The sequence below is a fragment of the Lathamus discolor genome, chromosome 3 (assembly GCF_037157495.1).
Source record: "Lathamus discolor isolate bLatDis1 chromosome 3, bLatDis1.hap1, whole genome shotgun sequence".
NCBI classification, from domain to species: Eukaryota; Metazoa; Chordata; class Aves; order Psittaciformes; family Psittacidae; genus Lathamus; species Lathamus discolor.
Window position 1 is genome coordinate 24,689,489 of NC_088886.1, and position 22,661 is coordinate 24,712,149.

The 22,661-nt window shown below is 45.5% G+C and overlaps 1 protein-coding gene across 1 annotated transcript in view; it reads left to right on the plus strand.

Annotated features, from left to right (window-relative positions):
- The first annotated feature begins 1,510 nt into the window (after positions 1-1,510).
- The window catches only part of LAMC1 (laminin subunit gamma 1), a 67,863-nt gene continuing 46,712 nt past the window's right edge, over positions 1,511-22,661 (plus strand). The window contains exon 1 of the mRNA XM_065674179.1: positions 1,511-1,955. Coding sequence (XP_065530251.1) covers positions 1,565-1,955 — 391 coding nt within the window. The 5' untranslated portion in view covers positions 1,511-1,564. The remainder of the gene's footprint in view (positions 1,956-22,661) is intronic.

The window sequence follows — 22,661 nt, forward strand, 5'->3', positions numbered from 1 at the left end:
TCTATTCTCAACTGCAGGCATCAGCCAGGCTGCTACTGAGCCAGGGAAGCTCCATCAGGATGCTGTTTTCAGAGCTCCTGCCTTGATGGCATCAGCTCCACATCGCTTTTGCAGCAGCTGGCTTGTGTTCAGAAACTGAGGAAAAGGGGGAAGCAGTGGAAATCAAACTTTCCACTGAAGATGTGTAATGCCAGCCTGAACAATAGCGATGCAGTGATGGCTCTGTAACGCACCCACACCCCTTCTGCTGGTGCGGGGAGTGTCCAGGGGACTCTTGGTACAGAACCTGTCTCATCATGGCCAGGTTAATACTCTTTTGGGGCAGGGCAAAAAGATAAATCACTGCACCAACATGCAGCACCATATCTAGCAGCAGCACGGTAATTTCCAGGCTTGTTTACCAGTATGCGCTGTGCAGACCTTGTGAAGAGTCTGGCACAGGCACTTAATGCCAGAAGTGAAGGGTCAGCTTCTATAGGATATGTGTGTTTACTTTGAAACAAGAACGTGCGCATTTTTCCCAGGGCAGAATGCATTTTTTCCCTGTTCTTTCGGCCACAGGCTGCATTCAGACTTTCTCATAAATACAACCAACACGGAGCTTACAAAGCCTTTCCTTGACTCTCCTATCAACTTCTATCTTGACGAGTAATTTCCTGTTTCCTGAGCAGGCTTCTGGAGGCACTTTCTCCTGTAAAAGCAGTTCTGGCTTTATAGGATTCCTGGATTTTACACAATCTTTACACAGTTCCTCAAACTGAAAAGTCACAGGTTGATAGCTAAAAATCATAACCCAGTCTTTGGCCACGTCTGGCACAGCTGCTGCCTCTAAGCAGCACAGAGATCTGGATTTATATATGCAAATAACAGTAAGTTCACTGAAGAAGCTTACGTGGCCACATGGGTCCCCCCACACCCGCTTTCAGGCCTGTGCCTGCGGACAGCACAAAACCAGCCGGGTTCGGAACTGCCCGGCCGGCAGAACACAACCAGTTTCACCGCATCTCTTGACAAACTTCCTGTCTGTTCCGCCTCTCTGAAAAGTCTTTGTAAGAGACAAACGGGCACCCGCGCCCGGTTCTCGCGGGGCAGACGCGGCGGCCCGGCCCGGCCCGCAGCCGCATGCAGGGGTGCGGGGACACTCCCGCTGCGACACCCAACGCCAGCGGCGCAGCGAGCGCCATGGCCCCCTCCCCGCCGGGCAGCCCTTTCACCGGGCGGCGCCGCTCCCGGGGGAGCACGGCGGAACGCAGACAGGCGTGGGGCGGGAAGCGGGCACTTCCCGTCTCGGCGGGCCCACCGCAGACATCGCCCCTTTAAGCGCACGCATTCCGGGAGGCGGTGGAGGCCCCCGCCCGCTCGGCCTGCGGGACTCCGCTCCCGGCCTGCCCCGCGCCGCAGCCCCGCCCCCGCCCGCGCGCACCGCCTCGGCTCGGCTCGCCGGTGCCGGGCCCATCCCATCGCAGCCCGCGGGCAGGCGCGCAGCGGCGGCAGCCAGCGAGCGACCGAGCCCTTGCGCCGGCCCGCGCCGCTCCGCCGGCCCCTCCGCCGCCGGCCGAGCGCCATGGGGGGCGGCGGCGAGCGCCGGGCGCTGTGGCTGGCGGTGCTGTGGCTGTGGTTGCCCGGGCGGTGCGGCGGCGCCATGGACGAGTGCACGGAGGAGCGGACCGGCCGTCCGCAGCGCTGCATGCCCGAGTTCGTCAACGCCGCTTTCAACGCCACGGTGCTGGCCACGCACACGTGCGGGACGCCGGCCGAGGAGTACTGCGTGCAGACCGGCGTCACCGGCGTCACCCAGTCCTGCCACCTCTGCGATGCCGCCCAGCCCCACCTGCAGCACGGCGCCGCCTTCCTCACCGACTACAACAGCCCCGCCGATGCCACCTGGTGGCAGAGCCGCACCATGCTGGCCGGCGTGCAGCACCCCGCCGCCGTCAACCTCACCCTGCACCTGGGTAAGGGCCCCCGCACCGCCCTGCCCTGCCCTGCCCTGCCCTGCCCTAGGGGGAGCCGGCGCCACCGCCAGCGGCAGCCCCGCGGGGCGGGGAGAGCGGGGGTCGGGCCGAGGAACCGCCCTGCGCAGGGGTTCTCGGTGCCGCCCTTGCTTCGGCTCGCATTAGTTAAAGGTGGCTGTAGCTAGGCCCCGGGGCAGAAAGTGGCCGAGGCGGGTGTTCGGCGGGTATAGACAGCCCTGCCGCGATGGTCCTGGCTGGGGTGGCTTTGTCTCAAGTAAAAGTTTGCTGTGAGGTCCCGGGTGTGACTGGGGCCTGGTACTGCAGGACACGACATGGGCTCTTTGGCTCTAGGCTGCTGGCCTTTTCTTTAAGGATAACCGTAGCTGCAGCACAGCACTTTAAAAACTTGGATTTCAGGCAAAGCCACAGTTAATATTGCAAGGGGCTGCTTCGTTGAAATCCACGTTGGTTGTAGTGTTGATGTGTGAGACACTTGGCCCGTGCTGTGAGTGGTGGCGTTGGCAGCCATGTGGGGCATGGTGAGTGTGTCTTGTCCCACACACTGGGAAGCTCAGATCTTGGAGTCTTCCAGGCTTTAGATTCAGTTGGGAGAGGCTGGTTTGAAAAGTGGCAAGCACTGCAGCAACACGTGTGTGTGCAAGGGAACATCTGCTCTGTATCCTCTTATCCTGGGGCATCATTGTCCTTTAACGGTGGGTTAGATTTGTCAGAGAGCAGTTGGCATTACTGCAGAACCTGTAACATCAAGTCAATAGAAGGAGAAGGTGAATTTCCTGACGAATTCCCAGCGGATCCTTTGGGATAAAGTATTTTCGGCCTTACTTTGGTTTGTGGACAAGCTTTTCTTTTCCTCTGTTCATTCAGTTATTTAAGCTGTTGTGACATGGAGGAAGGGTGATTGTTTAGAACTGGAAGAGAAGCCAGCCAACAGAAAGTTAAAACCACATGTCATTAAATAAAGTAAGGATTTTAAGAAGCCCCACTGTAACCATTCACAATTGCCAATCAAGAGTAGCTGTAGAACCTGAAGTTTAGCATCTGATATGTGTCTCAGTGTAATTCAGAGGTAAAAAAACTCTGTTAGGGGTCAGGGAGCTTGATCTGGGGCTCCACACCCCAAGTACAGGTTGTGTGAAAGCTCCTAACTGTGTTTGCGAGATGGAGATGATGGTGCTGAGTGCTCTGTGTTAGGAGCTTCAAAATAAATATACAACGTAAGTGTATGCAATCATTTGGATAAAGGGAGGTAGGCTTTATTAATTATTTTTTATTTGGATTTTTATTCAGGACATTTGGAAAAACAGTAAACTAAGATTTGATCTCAACATCTTTTCTAATAGAAATCATTGTAATTTTTCATTATCAAGGTAAAAGTTGATAGGCATGCTTGTATTACTGCTGTCCTTGACTCTGTGCACCTGTATGTATATGTGTGTTCTTTGAAAAAGAATGATTTTCCAGTGTACTGGAGCAAGCAGTGTGCTGTGTCCTGGCAATGTGGATGTTTCTTTGATGGAAACAACTGCATCTCTGAAATACTGTAGCACAGCAACATGATTGTTGGCAATTGCTTGGCTTTCAGGTTTGTTTGCAGGCTCTAGTAGCTTTGTGAGTTTGCTCTGTTGTGTTTTCAGACTAGAGTATAACTTTAAAGCAGGAGCTGCCTGGCTGACTTCAGATATTTGAGGGTTTCTCTTACCTCTTCTCCTTCACTTTTGTTTCTCTCCCCCCCTTTTTTTTTTTTCCTTTAAATTAGGTTTTTGAGTGCATAAAAGGGTGTATAAACCCTTTTAAGACACAGAAGCTTGTTGTAGGGGTGGTGGTGGCGGCAGGAGTTAGGTCTAAGATGACTGATAGCAAAGCATTAAGCTCTCTGTGCACGTGCTGTGCAAGCAGTAAACCTGTACAACTCTGTACACATCATGGAACTCACTGAAGGCTGGAGAAGTGTTGAGTACTACAAAGTGCCATTTTAGTCTTGCATGCCCCAGACTCCTCTGTAACATTGCTCTGCTGTACTTTTGTGAAGTCTTCAAATAATCTTTGCGTGAGACATTGGGTGCTGTGGTTATGTGTGCCTGCGGGCACACGGTGGCCTGTGGGACACTTAATTATTGCCATCAATAAGAGAAGAGGCAAAGAGCTTGACAAGTATTTGCGTACTCAGTAGGACATAAATGCATTCTGGAACACAAAGCCCTTTTATGCAGTTAGTTCTGCGTGATCTTTGAAGATTAGGCTGGGTGCTCAAACCCGTTTCCTTGTTTGAGGCAGCAGTCACCTATATTTCTAAAAGCACTGGTATGCTTGAATGGTTAGCCTGCTTTGTGCCCGTTCAGTATTGGCTCCAGGCTTTCAGCATGCAAATGCCACCCTACACTCATTTTTCGGCAGTTTGGGATGTCTTGATTAACATCGAGTGATATTTAGCCTGTGGAGATCAGTGTAATGTTTTGGGGGAGCCTGCAAAAGGTCAGCAAGAACTGTGGGTCTGTTGCCAACGTGTGAATTTGGGTTTCTTTGAACCTTCTTACAATTTGCAGTTCAGAACATGTGTAAAACCCTTTAGCTTTAGGACTAGATGGTACCGAAGAGCCTGGTATAGAAAAAACACAGTGCAGATCATTACCGAGTTAAAAGCTCAGGTCCTGGGAGTGTTTGGAAAGAAGATTTGTGCCCAGAAGTTAGCGTGCTCCCTGGGGAGAGGGTAGTTGGCGTAATTACCAGTCCCTGTGCAAGGAACATGTGGAGTTACAAGAGCTGTTTCTCTTTGTATGAGAGGGTATTAAGACCCCTTAAGTATGAGTCCTCCCCCAACAAGCTTTGAGATGTGAGGCTGCAGCTGTAAATCAGGAGAAGGGGGAGTTGAACTTGTTGGCAGGGTGGTGTCTGGGTAATTAGGTTAGTGGGTGAGAAAAGGGGGAGCACTGTTGTGTCCTTTCTTCCACTTTTCTTAAAAGTACCCATTTGCTTGCCCCATTTTCCAGTTCCTCAGGTGGAACTGTTTCAAATTTAGACTAGACCTAACCAGCCTTTTTTCCCCCACCACTGCCCTACCCCCTGGGAGGAATCATTCTGGGAATATATGTATTTCTATATATTCCAGGAATAAGAGACTTTGGGGCGGCAGTGCCAGCTTTTATATAGAAGATGGAAGCTGAGGCATTACAGTATGTAGTTAGTTGTCTGCTTTTTTAAAGCTGGAGTGTCACGTTATTTTTACAGTCTATGCTGTTTGCTTCTGCTGGGAGCATTGGGATAGTTCTGGCACCTCCCCAGCACTTTGTGTGCATATGTGTTAGCACAGCTTTGCTATTTAGACCCCTGATGGTGTATCTTTTTTAGAACAGATTCTTTCTTCTTTGCAGCTTTAATGTTGGTTATGTGGTTTCTGTTGTTTGTACCTCTTTTTTTGTTCACTTTTACATGTGCCTCCCTGTTCCTTTACTACCAGCTGGCCCTGCTAGAGCCACATCTTTTTTTCCCCTGAATACTTTTACTTTCTGCCCATATCTGCTCAATTTCAGCTATCCTGATCCCAGTGTTTTGTTTCTCAGACAAAGAGGCAGCATCCTCAGCACCAGTGGTGGATGTTTCATGGCAGTGGTGTGGCTCTGCCTCTGCTGAGAGCAGGCCTGCTTTTATCAACAGCCTAGAAGCTAGGAGCAGTCTGGTCTGCCTTTTCCAGCATTTGTGACTACCTGCTGCATCTTAGCAGGGACAGTGCCCAGGAGATGTGATTGGCTGATGATGCTGGTGGTCTAAGCTGTGAATTTGGACTATCTGGTAGGCAGGGAAGACCAGTTCCTACCTCATTCATCTCTCATTCCCTGGGAAGAGGAGCTGGCATTCAGTGCTGGAAGGTAGCTCCCTGCTAGCCTGCCTTTCAAGAAGAAAAATGAATTGCTGCTTGCTTTCGTTAAAAATGCATTAGCTGTGTTTGCAGGCATGGACTGGGTTTTAGACCTCAGTGTTCCTGCTCTTAAATTCTTCTGAAACCCCTACTGTAGACCAGCCTAGAAACCCATGTCACCAAGCTGAGTGGTATCTTGTATGTTTAAATGAAAAACTTATAAAAGCTGTTGGTTGTTAAGAGAAGTGGACTGCCTGTCTCCTTCACCTCCCCCTTTTCTAACTGCTCAGTCCTTTATTTGGCTTTGAGGAGAGTGATGATGCTTGGTTATATATACTTTGTCTGCAAAACGTAGTTTGGGGTATGACTGCCATTTGAAGGCATTTACAAGGAAGCCTAGGCAAGATGCCAGTTCTTATGCTCAGCCTCAGCTTGATTTGCCAGTTCTTTGTAGCAGACGAGATTTTTTTTTTATTTTATTTTTTTTTTAATACAGAAAAGCAGTTTGTTGCGTTGTGGGTTTTTTTGGTTTTTTGGTTTTTTTTTTTTTTGTTTGTTTGTTTTAAGGGCAGGCTATGAAATGTGCCTTAAATTGTCTAGTTTATGCGACTTGGATGCAGTCACTTGCTTTGTTTCATTTAGTGCAGCAGAGCGATACCCTTCGCTTGCTGGCTATCCCATTAAAAATTTACGAGGCTGCGGTTCGTTGCCTTCCCAGGGAACCGCCGTGAAACCAAGCGCGAGCAGGCCCGGCGTGTGCACGTGGGACTTCGCACAGCGTGGCTGCGATTTAAACTCTCTGAGAAACAGTAGTGAATACATTGAGTGTTTCCGGCACTTCGGCTGGTGGTGTGTGTCCCGGGAAGCCCTAGCAGATGTCCGGAGCCCAGGCTGGGAAGGGCCGGCCCTGCGCCATAGTGGCTTCACCGTGGTATTTGTGGAGCCCTGAGGGGACTCTATTTTAGTTGGTCTCGCAAAGGGTGGATTTACATTTTTGCAGGTTTGAACATGAGTAGTTAGGAGATCAGGGCTTTTAATGGCCAGCAGTTGTTCCGTGCAGTTACAGAAAGTTGATTTAAAGCTTTTTACCACTTCCCACATACCCTTTAAATTCCCAGGTTTTCTGTAACTCCTCTCTCCTGTGTCTTTCTTGGGATGCTGATGCCACTGCATGACGCCTTTGGGAATATTATACATGGCAGAACACTTATTTTGGGGGATGGATCGTGTGGTATTTTGCTGCAAAAACAGCTGCTATTTGTGGTGCTTGCCCCGAGTTGCTGGAAGGTTTAATAGCTGGTTTTGACACAGTCAAATAGTTGCTTTTGTAGGTTTAAACCTTGGAAGCTGTCATATGCTGCTTAGAGTTATTAGCTTACTGAAAAATTTCTGGCTTATTCAGTAGCATTAAGTAGCATTTCTCTTCCAGCCTTAGGCTTCAGGAGGGTGTCCTGGCCTCTCCTGAGTCTGCAAGTGAAAATCCCAGGCTGCCGCTTCCCACGGAAGTGAAGACTAGGATTGCTCTGCAAACAACACGTGGAGAAAATAATTTCCAGTGCAGATGGATGGGATAGGAAACTCTGGTCTCTAGTTCGCCATAATTCTTAAAAAAATGAACTGTGATCGTTGTCCTTAATCATACAACTGTTGTAGGCTGAGACCTCCTCCTTGTGTCCTCAGGGCCCTAATTCATCATTTACTGCCACCGGTGACACTGTGCTGAGTGATTTCATGCAGACTCACTGTCTGGCTCTATTTCCTACCTGTGGGTTAGCTGGGATAGGAGGTTGGGTGTGTTAAACTTGAACTAGTTGCTTCAAACATCACCGTCTCTGGTTCTTAATAACCTTCAGAAGCTCAGCCTTGGGCTGCAGCCCCTCCTGCCCAAGAAGAACCATTTCAACCTGCTTTTACACATTTCTTAACCATGAAATCTTGCTTACTGGTGGCTACCATGGAGTGTTTTGAAATAAAGTTGGTATCATAGTATCCCAATAAATTGTAGAACTCTTGCTGGCTCTGTTGTCCTGACACACAGGAGTATATTGGGTTTTCTTCTACCCCAGGTATACAGTAGCCTTGTGTGTCTCAGATCAAGTTTAACAGGTTTTAAGTGAGGCATAAATGTGAATGCTTGTGTTGAGAACCTATGGCATCACTAACTGTGTTAAGAATTCTTTGTAATATTAGAAGAGCCACTTAGCGCTAAGCCATCTGCAAGGGATGGGCTTGTGATTGCTCTAGTGGTCTATAGCATCACTTGAGTAATGCTGGGTTTTTAGCAGTGCGCTGGTGTCATGATGGTGTTGGCCATCATATCAGCACTGATGAGAGGTTCAGGACAGTTACGACCAAAGCAACTGCACTGTGAGATTAAATTGCTGCTGCTAGTACACATGTACATTGTCAAACAGGACTGGGAATACTGAGATGAGAGGCTGCCTTTTGTAGCCTGCCAGACTGCGGGTGCAAGATGGTGTTAGCCTTTGTGGGACTGTACCTTTGTTATGTACTTTTAGGATAGAATATAATGATTTCTCTGAATTTTTATGATGCAGAAGCTTGGAAAATGGTGAAAACTCATCAGCTGTAAAAAGGACCTGAAATGTCAAGGTAACTTTTTTGAAATAAAATAGATGTCTTTAATATTTTTTCTACTTAATCTACCAGTCCAGCCATATATGAGAGATCTGCGAATACCTCGTTGCCCTCCCATCCCCCTCCCCCCATCCCCTTTATTATTCAGTGATCTTCAGCATTTTGTAACTGGGTGGCAAAGCACTTCTTGTTTCCATGCTTCTACTTGTTTTAGATATTCCAGTGCGATAGTCATCAAAGAGCTGTTTCCAGTGGTAATCATGCCTGCAGTTCTGACACAACACAGCTGTGCTCAGTAACGGGGAATTTCAAAATTTCCTCTTTTAGAAATAGTATACAAAAACTATTATTGGCTTTTTTTCCTTTGGTAGGTAAGCTAGTGCCATCTTGTCCATGGAAGGTAGGCTTCCAATTAGCTTGAGGGCTTATTTGTACCGTTGGTTTGGGGGGTTGTTGGGTTTGTGGGGGAGATTTTTAAGGTGTTTGTAGAGATTATATATTGAGATTGTGCAAAGACTCAGGTTTGTGGGCTCTTGGTTCAGCTTTCTGTAACTTTCTCGTCTCTGTTGCAGACTTCAGTGTGCTTAGAAAATGCTTATGATTTGGCTTTGCGGTAGGTTTTGTTTTTCACAGGAGGACAAGGTAATTCCTAAATTCATCTTCAGGGGCTTGAGATGCTTTTATGCAAAGATCAAGGCTTCAGTTGTTAAATTGTGTCAGGAGTGGCAGCTGGCCCCTACTGATAGCCTGAAATGTAAAGGAGGAAGACTTGGCCCTTGCATTCCTCTTAACCCTTTGTAATGGGAAGATCAGCTATATCTGAGGGGTAGAAACCAAAACAAAACTCCCAAATCCACAAACAGCCCCTCCAAACTAACCCCCAAACCCTTAAAACCTACCCAATCCAATAAAAAACTGCTTGATAATGGGGGTTGTTCTTTCCCAGCAAGTGTGTGTTCAAGTGGGCAGTGGCTGACTTCATGCGGTAGCCTTTGGCTTTCCAGTGGGTTGCCGTAAATGCTTATTCCCTTGGTTACTTCAGGACCAAGGGAGTACTGTGGTGTTTGACATTGGCATCAGTCCAGTTCTAAGCATGCTGCTTTCATCTTGTAAGTTCCTTTCTGAGGTCTGCTTTACAACTCGACCTACTCAGCATCACAAAAGGCTGGTTCCCACCTCAGTGAGCTGCTGCTGCTTGTGCTACGTGTTGCACTGGGACTGGTTAAGGTTTGGTTTTTGTGTGTGTGTGTGTGTGTGGTCATTTAGCCTCTTCAAAAGGCATAAATCTGTTGGGTTTTTTTGTATTTTCTTATGCTGTACTTACAAGGTTGTGGAGTATAAGCAGCGTGCTTTGGAAAGTGGAGTTTGTGTTGGGAGTATCTCTTACTGAGATTAGTGGAATGAAAAATCAGTCCCTTCTAGAAAAAATACCATCAGGTGTTTCTTGGTATCACAGTGTTAAGTGGGACAGCTTGACCGAGTGAAGAGAAAATGTTCCTGTCTTAGGACTTTTGTGGTCTGCTTATCATTATGATGATAATCTATAGCCCTTTCATCTGCCGTCCTTTACATGCTCCTATCCGGTGGGATTTTGCAGTGGGATTTTCTTCCTGGCAGCTTGCAGAGCTGGTCCCTGGGAAGCGACTGCGGACAGGCTGCCCTTGCGTCCCAACTTCTGAACAAACGTGCTTTACTTGTGAGGATCAGTATGCCTCCTTGTGCCCTGCTGTGGCTGCAGTGGTAGGGCTGCAGCGGTTGGCCTAGCAATCTACTTTTATTTTGTTAGAGTAGCTGATGCTTTCCTTCCAGCTGCTGCTTTTTCTGCTTTGCTGGCTGCCTTCACACATCTCATGGGTCCTGCTGCTCTGGCTGCAGTAACATAAGACAAGCAGTTTCTCAACACTGAATTAGCCACTTGATGAACTAGTTAAGAAGCTGGTGCTTCTGCTGGTTGTAGGCCTTCTGTTTGCTTTACTTGTGTTTTCTGGCTCCTCTCCCTTTCTTCTCCTTTCTGAAGCTCCTTGCAGCTTTCTTGGGCTTAGTTTCCCTCCTGCTCCTGTTTCCCTGGTATTGGGATTTTCCTGGGCTGTGCAGTTTGGGAAGGTTCCTCCCTCCCTATGATGGGGTTGTTCTCTCTGCACGTCTGGTCCCAGCAGTGGCTTCTCAGCCTGCGTGGGCAGCATTGTTGCTGCTGCCCTCCTGTGCGGGCTGCTTTATACATGTCTTCAGACAAAAGGCTGGTGGTTTTTGTTCTGGTCAGACTCCAGTGAAGCTCAGATGAGAAGTACAACGCAAGTTCAAAATGAAATGCTAAATATTGTTCTGTACTTTCTTCTCTTGCACATGTTAGGGTTTGGTGTGGTGGGGGAGGCGGCCCATCAAAGGACAGCTACAAGTTTTCCTGACTTGAAGCCACTTTTTTCATCATCAAAACTAATGTTTTTTACTGCTGATTCTCATCACGGTTATGAAGAAGATATAAAAAGCTTGGAGTAAAGAGATTTGGGACTGCAGGGATGGGGCAGCTGCTGCAGGGGCTAGTGCTGTTGCCAGAGTGAAACATGAACTCTCAATACTGCCATCATCATGTGTGGAGTCTGTTTAATGAAATCTCATTTTCTCCCTACTTTGCCTCCCAGCTTGTACCTTCCCCTGGCACCCCTCTGCTGGGATTGCCAGTGCAGCTGGGAGGGGTGCTCAGGGCTGGGGTGGCTCTCCCATCCCCTCCATCTGTGTTCTGCAGGCATGAGTTAACTGATTAAATTACTGGCATTACACGAGTCACTGCTCTTCTGCTTTCTAAGCAGAGTCACTCTGCATACACCCATACATATGTGCTGCCACTTTCTCACACCCTTCCTCCCACTGGCAGTTCCTAGTTGAAAGGAGGGGAGCAGGGCCATTCCTGATGCCTCCACTGTTGCGATAGCTAAACCACAGATCCTTATGGAACAAAGTACAGCTTGTTTTGCAAGTAACAATACAGCTTTTCCACAAGCTTCGTAGTACTTGTAGGAAATTAAGGCCTTTTTCCTGGTATCCTAACTGTTATGAGAGTGTATTTAGTGTTGTCTGTTTCTTCTGGGCAGTTTGTGTGAAAACATTTCAAGTAGGTTGCTGCAGTGGCAGAGTACCTGACTTTTGGTTAGGAAGGGAAGCTTGTGGGTTTTGTGAAGGATTGATATTAACAATCATGGTAAATGCCTCTACATTTTACAACTATTACAATTTTCTTACAGTTATTATTGAAAGATGCTGGGAAAGCTGTAAATCCTGAACTTGGGCTGTGCCTTGCACCTCAGGCTGGTTTCCTGTGTTCCCTGGCAGACTACTGCTAGTCCTTGAGCATGAAATGCACAATTCCATGAAAAATTATCCAAGAGGTACTCTTGAAAGACCTTGAATTTGGTATTCATTGATATCTTTAGAAATCTCTAGGAAAATTCATTGGTCTGTGGCTCTGAAAGTACATGTGTAGCATTAGGGAAGAATATCAGAAGATTCCCAAAACTGGGTTTGTTACCCTTATGTACTTTGATTCTCTGCAAGTTCAAGCAAAACCATGGCAGTAACAATCCTGGTTTGTTTGGGTGTTTTTTTGATGACAAATCATGTTTTACTCATAATTCATAGCTCCTACCTATGGTATCCCAAAATTGCTAGGAGCAGCTGTGATACAGCTGCAACACTGTCTGCTCGAGTACTGCAGTTGTCAGCAGAGCTTGAGAGCTTTGATTATTACAACCCTTGTGAAGTTCTTACTGGTGTCAGGGCAGGAACTGCACTGGTTTTCTGATGCACTTGAAACAGTTGGCTCTGGTCTCTTTGTACTTTCTTATTTGCCAGATTAATGGCTGAATAACCAAGGATTTGGATGTGCAGTTCCAACAGTGCTATGCTCTGGGCTGCTAACACTGATCTTTGGCTGGACAGTGTCACACTGTTCTGCTACATGGAAGATTCTGCAGATGCTTATAGGAATCTCAATTCTTCCTGTTGCAAACCCTTGTACTAAATGTCTCCTCATTAATTTGTCTGTGAATTAATCACTTTTTTCATGTCATCCTTTCAGTCTGTTTTGCAACTCCAGGGCTGTGGCATGTTCCTTTGTGAACTGTATGGTAGAAAATTAACATGCTGCTGTGGCAGATGGGAGAGGCCCCGTCTCCCAGCCTTTCTGTCCCCCAAATCCTGCTTTTTATTTTATTGCTCCCACCCCTAAAAAGTTGATGTGAACTTGAATACAGTGGGAGGGAATGAAACATGTTGTGAAAGGGTGATCTCATTGGTGGAAATGACAGTGAGTGCTTATACAGGGTATAGAGAGGGGTTGTGGGGAGGTGGTTCAGCGAAACAATTACAGTTTGGAGTCGTTAGTTTGCGTCATTAGCACTGTGTACCAGAAAGTTTAAACTGCCTGGCTAAATTGCATGACTCTTTGAAATTCACAGCAGTGTGGGCAGCCCTGCTGGCTTTTGTCCTTCCTGCAGTCACACAGCTGCTGGGTCTCAGCATCCTTGCTCCTTCCTCCAGTCCTGCTGCAGAAAGTTGCTCACGGCTTTGGGGAAACCACAAGAGACAGGCTGGAAGAAACCCCAAGAAAATGCCTTTGTGTTGCCATTGGTCCTGTGGAGTATGTGAATGTGTGAAGTGTTCAGTTCACGTCTCCGTTCTGTGTGTGTAATCAATGTAACGTGGCAAAACTTTCTTTATCACCCCCCTCTGAGGAATGATGCCTGTCTGGACTTGCTTAAGAAATTTGCTGGTAATAGTCCAAAATGCAAACGGAGCATGTGCTTCTGTATGTGGTCTGTAGAAACACTTGCTTTTTCAGGTAGCTGTACTGGCCCCTCAAGGGAAGCTTATCTTAAAACGTATAGTTAAAATTATCAGCTTTTGCTTTTCTCCTGCTGAGGTTTTAAAGTCAGCTTTCAGCAGGTAACTTAGAAAAAGTAACGCATTGTTGAAGATTTTGGTCAGAAAGCAGGCATGGAGCCTGTGAAAGGCGTCTTATGTAGCGGCTGCTAATCAAGTTGGATGATGTTTGGCTGCCTTTGAGAAAGAAGTGGCAGTTACTTCTGGTGATACTATGAGGTGTTTTGCCAGGTCTAAAATAAGGACAGCCTCACTGTGCTTAAAAAAAAAAACAACAACCCAACAAAAAATATAAATCCATGGTGGCTTTCTGACTCTCCTGCTTTTTAAGGTAGATGCTAAGACCACATCTTTAATTCTTGCATCTGCCTGCTGAGATGAAAGACAAGAGCCTACAGGACAACTGAGGATGGTTTTGCATATTGTGGAATGGAACATCATACTCGTTCTGTCATTGAATTAAGGCATGGCAGAGACTTTCTTGAAGGTGTGAACAAGTATTGGTAGTTAAAAGAGCCTGTCACTTCTATGTGTGTTGTTTTTTGGTTTTATTTAATCCCTGAGAAAGGCTTGTTTAGAAGATTTTTGAAGGGGAGGATTCTTACCCTGTTGGAAAAGATTATTGGTAGCTCTGAATCAGCAATTAAAAATGGGTTAATAATAGGTAAGGTGTTCCTGGAGTGCCTTCCATCTGCTGTGCCTAAAAGACACATGCCACTTTCTTTCTTTGAAGAATGTTACCAAGGTAAAACAACCAAATCATCATTAAGTATCTTCCTTTCAACACTAAAAGGGGGCTCATAAGGAAGATGGGGACACACTTTTTAGCAGGGCCTGTAGCAATAGAATAAGAGCTGATGGTTTTAAACTAAAAGGAGATTTAGACTAGGTATAAGGAAGAAATTTTTTCTTACAGTGAGGGTGGTGAGACACTGGAACAGGTTCCTTAGAGAAGTTGTGACTACCCCATCTCTGGAAGCACGCAAGGACAGGTTGGACTCTGAACAACCTGATATAGTTGAAGATGTCCCTGCTGTGGTGGGTGTGGGGGGCTGGACTGGGTGACCTTTAAAGGTCCTTGCCAACTGAAACTGTTCTGTGGTTCTCCAGAATGAACTCATAAGCCATAAGGATGAGCTGTAGGAAGCTTGGGCTTTCTCTTCTGGGCTTGACTAATAGACAGTTGTCATGAGGTGCTCAAATACTTGTGTATCTCCATACCATTTTATCTTGCGCATCTGCTGCTTCCCCTCTTTGCTTTTCCACTAGCCCAGAGATTTTCATGCTGACAGTCCTGTGTTTTGTGTTCAGTTGCTGTGACAACAGATTACAAGGCAGAAACATTTTGTATTCCTGAATCAGTGTCCTTGCAGAATAGCTGTCCTGCAGCTCAGTGGGGTGCTTACAGTCTGGGAGGCAAGGAATGAAGGTGTGGCTTGATGCTCTTTCAAGGTACACTGGCTTCTTTCAGCCCTGCCCACTTGACTACAGCTGGGGGCAAGGAATCATGCAGCCCTTGGCTGGTTGTATCAGCTTGCCTGAATAAGTCCTAGCAGCTAATCTGATGGAAAGATAACCTTTTGGTGGCCTTGGTGATACTGGAGTGTGCCTGGGGCCGTGTAAGTGCAGGCGTTGGGGATACATAGCCCAGGGATGGGGATGGATGCCAGTTGCAGCCTATTTTGAAACACCCTAAAAGATGAACTCAGAGTGAGGATTTTGGATTATGGAGAGCTACTCTGAGCTTTGAAAGCTCAGACTTTTCAAAAACAAGCTAAATGAGCAATCTAAAATTCCCACTTTTGTGCCTTGCGCATGGATGCAGCTCATTAGTTGAATTAAGAAACCTGAGAAAAAGATTGAGATTAGAGAGCATTTCTGGGAAAGAATCTTCACAGGGAAGACATTCATATATATGTTTAAGTGAAAAAAATTAATTCTTGTGGAGTTCTGCAGTATGCGAAACATCTTTATTTGGAGATTCCGCTGTCCTAGCTTGTTTCAGCTGACTTTGCATAAGCAGTAATAATGAGATTTTTTATTTTTTTTAATTAATAACCTATTAAATAATCAGGCAAACTGATATTTATGCAACTGCTTGACTCTCTTGGAAGCAGATTCAGGGGCAGCAGACTGATCTATAGTGGAGAAATCATTTAATAAACAGTTCGCTTGTCTTTTTTTAAAGCTTTTCATCACAAAGAATTAATTATTACCCCCCCCCGTGAAACTAAATCTAATTTGCATAAATTATGTTTAGGATTGCACATCCCAGTGCAGTTAGATTTGTAGGATTACTCATTTTAGAATTAATAACATCACAATGACTTACTTTCCTCTTTATGTGCTTGGAGTTTCTGTAGAGATGGGTAAGAGAGCCCATGAAGGACTCTTGTGTGGCTGATACTTGTTGCGGATCTAAGAGTTAAACACATGGAGAAAAGGAGGGTGAAGCGTTGGTGCTGTGGGTTAATTACTAGAACAGCTCCTGCAGAACTAGCATCTGATGTTGCGTAAGCATTCCTTTTGTTAAAAAGCTTCCGAAGACATGAAAAGCTGGCATAGGCATCTCCTAGGAGGAGGATTTCCTGCAAGTCATCTGCCACCTGTATGGAGCTGTAGAGCTGCTTTGCCAACAAACAGATTCAACTGATGGATGGTGATAAATCTCTGTAGAATATAGATGTAAAAATGGTTATGCCTTCTGTTTCTGGGGACCAAAAAAGTGCTCTTTGGTCCTGCAAATGAACTGTATTCATTACTGCTAAGGAGAGGGTGATTTGGTGGGTTTTTTGTTTTTTTGGGGGGGTTTTTTGTTTTGGTTTTTTTTGCAACTTTCACCTACTTACTTAATCAGTGCGTGCCTGGAGGAATGAAAAATGAGTTTAGCATACCCGAGGGCTTTTCTTACAGAGGTCTCCCTTTACCATGTGTCCTGCCCACACAGAGATAAAGATGAGCAAAAAAACCCTACAGCGATGCATTTTTTACATGGGTATGCAGAAGTTCCTGCCCAGGCACTTTTGCTAGAAGGACCCAGCCCATCTGCTGACCTGGAGCTGCTTCTGAAACTCTGGGAAGAGGTTTGGTAATCACTGGTGGAATGTTCAGGATGTGAGGGTACTTGGGCAGAGCATGAAAGGGATATATAGGTAGTGATGCTTGAAAGCAGAGCATGGGGACAGATACTCTTCCATCAGATAATTGAAAGCTACTTTGTAAGTGTAGGCACAGTAGTTGTAGTGCAACTTCATCCTTTCCCCTCCCCTCTCATTTGGGGGAAAGGTGGTGAATAATCAACTCCCTCCTCCCCAGATACTGCTTGAAAGCTGTCCAAAATGGACTTGGTTTCAAAAGTGACATGAAGTACATAAGTTGCAGAGTTCTGCTGGGGATTTTGGAGTGTTCAGCCCTTCCTTCCTGCTGGGAGAGAGACTGAAAAACCTCTGTGTCGTTTCATTTTTGATGCTAAACGCATAGTTTCCTTCCAGCACAGCAAGTTTGTGACTGTTCTGGAGCAGGATGTCTTCACCTTGAGCACAAGCTGAATCCTGCCAGCAAGGCAAGCAAAGGCTTGTTGGCTAAAGATAGTGCGCACATGTGTACATAGTCCAGGGTTTTTTTAAGGCTCTCTGTGAGTGCTCAGATTTACAGTGCAATCCTAGGCATCCTAAAGAAAATTAAAGGGGTCGTATATCTAATGAATAACAAGCTATTGAAGGTCAACTTTATCCTTTAGAGCGCCTGTTGGACTCCATGGCAGCCATACCACATGACATTCCATCACACGAGGGTATTGTGCATCAGTGTTTGCATCAGATTCAATTTTGTCATGTGCTGTCATGCTCCCAGGTGATTGGGCATTCATTTTTGGCATCACCCCTGTCTCTGAGGCTGGTATACGTTGGCAATTCAGTAATCCCTGCAACGTGTTTGGGCCATCTAAGGTCATAGCATATGCTTGTGTTAGTCAGGCTGGCCCTGAAAAAAGCTTTTTTTTCCAACTCTTTTAGTTATGCTTTCTTTAGGTTTATTAAATAGTTGTCCTTTGCATGGATGGAAAACATTAAAAATAGAAGTGCGCAAGACGGGGCTATTGTGTTGGTGTTGACAGGTTCGCAGAAGCATGCCTTGTATTTTGAGAAGCACCAGGTTTTGGAAGGGGTTGTTCTCTGATATCCTCTTGACTCTGCACTGAGGAGCTGCTTTTCTGAGCTAAGAGGAGACAGTATTTTGGATAAATGTTTTTTTTAGGGTGCTGCCACTCACTAGGTAGTGCAGTTATTGCAGATATTAGACTGAGCTTGGGATTTCTGAAGAACTCTTGCCTTTTGTAATTAAGAGGCACCAACTGCAAAACTAGTCAGTGAAAGAACCTGAAATAGTATCTAATAGATCATTTGATTGTTGGGACAGCTCATTTCTACTAAAAATCTTTTTCTTCCTTGTCACGTTGTTGTGCGGGCAAGCCTGTTTATAAGGGAATAAACACAAATGATGATACACAGGACACAATGACACTATATTGATCTCTACCATGCAGTAGAGATATAAATGAGTTTCTGCAGTTTCCTTCTCTCCAGTAGTTGAAACCACTGTAAAAAACAAATGATTTTTTTCCTCAGGATCCCTAACTTTGTTGAGCTTGCCTGAAATCAAAGGCAGGCTTTTCAGAAGAGAAGGCAAAGGCATACTGGACCTTTATTTGGTGGGATTCTTGAACTCTGGAGCTAGCTGTGTCTCCATATATAAACCTAAACATGAGCCCCTCTGGCTGTCATGGTTGCAGAGACAAGCTTCCAAATGTAGATAACGCATTAAACGATAGAGGGCAATTTCCTGAACCTCCTCCTGAACCTCCTGTCTCAAGTTGGCTTCTTTATAGCAGCAGTCAGCTGTTGGGATCTGTGTTTTGTCATCAAGGAAATCTAATGGTGACCACACAGATTTTATTGTGCTGGTGCTGATTGTGTTAGCAGATACACAGGCTTATCTCAAGCCTGCACAGTGCTTGCCAGGTATCATTCTGTATCCAATTGTATCTCATGCAGCTCTGAAGTCATCTGTAACTTGTATGGAACTGCAGTTCCATGGGAAACCAGGACATAGGACAAACGTAAGGGAAAGGTAAAAAGCTGTAGAGTAGCGTTTTATGGTGGTTTTATTTTTTTTTTTTTTTTTTGTGTTGTGTGTGTGTGTATGATTTTTTTTCTTCCTTGTCCTAAAATGGTACGAATAAGGGAAGGTTTTGCTGAAGTTCAGGGTTTTGCAACATAGCTATTACTTCCTTCTTTCTTCCTTTGCAGTGCACAGATTCCGCCCCTCCTTCTCCCCCCTCTTCATGTGCTTAGGATTCCCCAGATTTGGTAGGGTCATCTAATAATGTTAAAGACCCAACTCAGCAGGGGAATGTGTATTTTGCTAAGAGTGATAAATGGTGCTTCCTTACCCAGGCTCGGAATGAACCTGGAATCTGAACATACATCACTGGGAGGGTGCTCCTTTCCATGCAGCTTTGCAACTTGTGCAACAGATGGTCAAAGTAATATAAAGAGACCCTAAAAAGTATATATTAAAACAACTCCATAAAAATAACTGGGTTACTTCTTGCCACTAGCTGGTTGTGCTGTTATTCCAAACATGCTAAAACATATTGCTTTCTTGGATGTGGTAGGTACACAGCAGTGCTGGGCTGGAGCGTGGCGGGGAGCGCCCCTCCCTGACTTCACACAGTGCACAGATAAAATGTGTTCACAACAAGTGCGTACATTTACTTTCCATCTTCAGAAATTAATTGTAAATGTTGGCAAAGGATTTCTAACATTTCTGGAAGTTTTTAGTTGGAGAAGAACAGTAGTTTTCAGTTTCCTTTAAAAAAAGTGATGCACTATAGGGGCTTTTTTTTGTGAGGAAAATGCTGGGGCTTTTTTGGAGTTCATGAGAGTAGCGTGCTTCTATAAGACTTTTTTTTTTTTTTAAGTTTCTATTTATCCTCGTGGTTGTAAGTTATAAAATATTCACTGTCATAGGTCATGATATTTCTGTGCTAAATTTGGGAATATAGCTGGCAGCTTGCTTTTTCCCTGGGAACTTTCTTGTCAGGTTGATACAGAAAGCTTTGGCTACTTAGCTGTTGAGGGGGAAAGAGGTTCTTAGTTTGATTCTTTTCATCTCTCTTCCCCCTCCTCCATTTTTTTGCTTTCACTGATTTTGTTTTATTTACTGTCTTTTCCACTGTCACAGAAGAAATCAGGACTCAGAAGAAATCAAGTCTTGTACCGGCTTAGCTGTCGCAGCTACTTGGTTTTAGTATCACATTTGTCTTGCCTCTTGTATGTGAGGCTCCCTTTCCTCTTTGTGGTTTCGCATTGTTTTCTGCCAAACCCCTGTATTTCAGAGCCACTTCCTGCTTGTGGCTTTGTACCAGCTTGGGAATCTCCACACAGTTGTTTTTCACTTTTGGTGTGTGACAGAGGCACAAATGCACAGTGCATGAAACTGTAGAAAGTGATGCACATCCATGGAAGAAGTACAAGGCTTTTCTTTACATTATTTTGCATATAATTATGTTTAAAAAATATCCAAAAATCCAAACCCCAACCCAGTCACACTTCCCCCCACCCTGCTGGTGGTGTTGTCTGTTTTGTTTGTTCCTTTTTTAAGAAAAAGGCAGACCCAGAGATCAGTGGTTTTCACCTGGCTGCTGGCACCTGGACTTTAACAAGCATGCCTTCTATTGCAAATGTGGTAGGAAAATCCAAGCTGCTGTTCATGTGTTACTCTTTTGTTTACTGATGGTTTTCCTGAAATCAAATGCTGCTAAGTAGAGGGAATGCTCAGTGCAGTCAAGTATGTGACCCACTGGATCTATAGGTTTTCTGCCCTTGAGGCAGAAGCTGTGTAGCACACCGGAAAGCTGGATTAGTGCTTCCAGCTCATGTATCTCAGAGGCAGCATCTGGTCCAGACATGAACAACCTGGGATGCTTGAGCATGAGATCTTTTTCAAGGGTACTTAAGTGAGTTTGTCACATACGTGCAAAGGGTGGAAATGGTACAGGACCGGCCTGAAACCTCAAGGCAGGTCCATGCTAAGAGTGATTGGTGAGTGGAATAGCACTCATGGTGTCTGGCTTGGTGCCCAAGTTGCATGGTGTTAGAATTTCAGGTGTGCTGCAAGAAGTTCCTTATATGCTTTTCCTGTTCTGGGCTTTCTCAAGGTGTCATCTTCTGTCTGCTACTAGCACTGTGATGCACATCTGAACAAAAAGCATCCAAACCCCCCAAACTAGGTTCACTTTATTCATAATGACATAAGTTCTGGCCCATGTTATCTACAGTACCCCTTCCCAAGTTATCTCTGGAATGACCCTGTTTGTCTTGCTGATGTCTATTGCTGATGGGTTGCAGCACTTGGAGGGTATGTGCTCCAAGGATCTGCTCTCCAGCCCAGCTGGTCTGTAATACTCCATTGCACTGTTGGAACCCAGTGTGCTTTTTGAGAAGGTTTCTTAAGCACATAGACATTAAATCTCTCCACAAAAGCACAGGGAAACAATTGGTGGTAAAACCCAGAAAAGGACCTGGCTGATCCTATTGTTTCTGGGGTTTATGGCTTTCCTGTTTACTTAGCCTGGGTTTCCAATATTTGTCCTGCTCCTTAAGAGTAAAGCCTTTTGCATTGATCTGCAGGGCTTTTTCTTGTCCCTCTCCAGGCAATTTGTCTCCTGGTATTGAAAATAGATCAGTTTGGAGGTGTCAGAAGGAAATAATCTCCTCCGCTGTCTTTGAGCATGCAAAAATAAAGCACTGGCAATTCCCAACCTTGCTGGACCAATAGCCCATTAAAAATCCCAGTTGGTATTTAGTTCCTTGTACTATTCTGGTTTTTGGGTAGTGTATGGTTTGTTTGTTTGTTTGTTCATTTTGGGGTTTTTGTTTTTGTTTATTAACTGTTTATATCCCCTGTTTACAGCCCCTTGAAATGAGGGTCTGAAGAAATAGGAATTGCCAGGCACTGATTCCCAGTGTGACAGCCCCCTCTTGTCACCTGGATTTATCTGCCTTGCAAAGAAATGGAGCTTGTGTGTTTCATGCCAGAATCGCAGACAAGGGACCCTTTGTGGGGACTCCTCAGCAAGTACAGCTGTGCTGGTCCCATTGTGAATGCAGTGGTTTTTCCTGTGACCTGAGGAACCAGGAATCCTGCTGGGATTTGCAGGAAGCTGAGGAGGTGGTGATTCCTGGCTGGTCCTTTGGCACAGCATCACAGTTCTATAGCACTCTTTTTCCTTTTGACCTCCCTGGATCTGCCTGAAATCTGGAGACATTCTTGCATGTGTATGAACACTGGGGGTATGTGTACCTTTCCGTTGCTGTGTGTTGCCCTGGGTTTGAGTTTTGGCTTCTAGCAGGAGCTGAGGCGAGGGATATCTTTAGGACTGTCTAGTTAAATGGACATCAAAATGGCTTTGGACCCTCTCATATGCTTGGTCTGTGTGGGTGAGAAGCTTGTGATATCTTGGTGGAGCTGGGAGTGGTGGGCAGCTCTGTCTTGGGAAAGAAAAGCCCAAATCCTACTGTTGGGGGACTGCTGTGAAGCTTCTGCAGAGCAGTGTGCTTGTACTGTTCCATGTGGGGCTTGTGTTGGGAGGAACTGCCTTGGGGGGCTTTTGATGTTCATGCTTGCTGCGTGGCATTGGCTTTGAGTGAGGATTTCATTATTCATCTGAAGGTGGTGCATGCAGTTTCATTTGCAGCACTGTTTGCTCCAGACACGATTTTTTTTTCAGAAAGCAGAGATAGCTGGGGGCTCTCAGCTAGCTACTTCCTTCCTAACCTCTTGAGAAGAGCAGAGTACTCTCAGCTAAATGAAGTTTTGCCAAAATAAGCATTCTTACTTCAAGCAGTATTACCATTGTGAACACTTCTGGCTTTAAAGCTTTAGGAAGAGAAGTTGGTCTGGACACTGTAGCCTGATAACATTTTTATGTGTTTATTTTTTGAAAGAACAAGCCTGGGTTGTGGAGATCGGATCAAGAAACTGAAACCCGAAGTGGTAGGGAAGATGCCAAAATAATTTTCTTGTGTGAAATGATCTGCACTTCTACTCATGGGGTCATGCCCCTGGAAGGGGCAAGGTGATCTCCAAGTCTGATACCTTGGTACAGTTTTGTTCCTGCAAAATGCCAGAGACATTTTGTTTCTGTCCCAAAAAAAGAACAGACTTCTAAACCCTGGAGGTTGCTATGAAACAGAGCTGTCTTACCCTTGGCTCTATTAATAAAGCTTTTAAATGCGCTCATTGCTCAGTTCCTTTGCTACTGCTGGTGGGATATAGTGTTTTGTATGTCTAGTAGG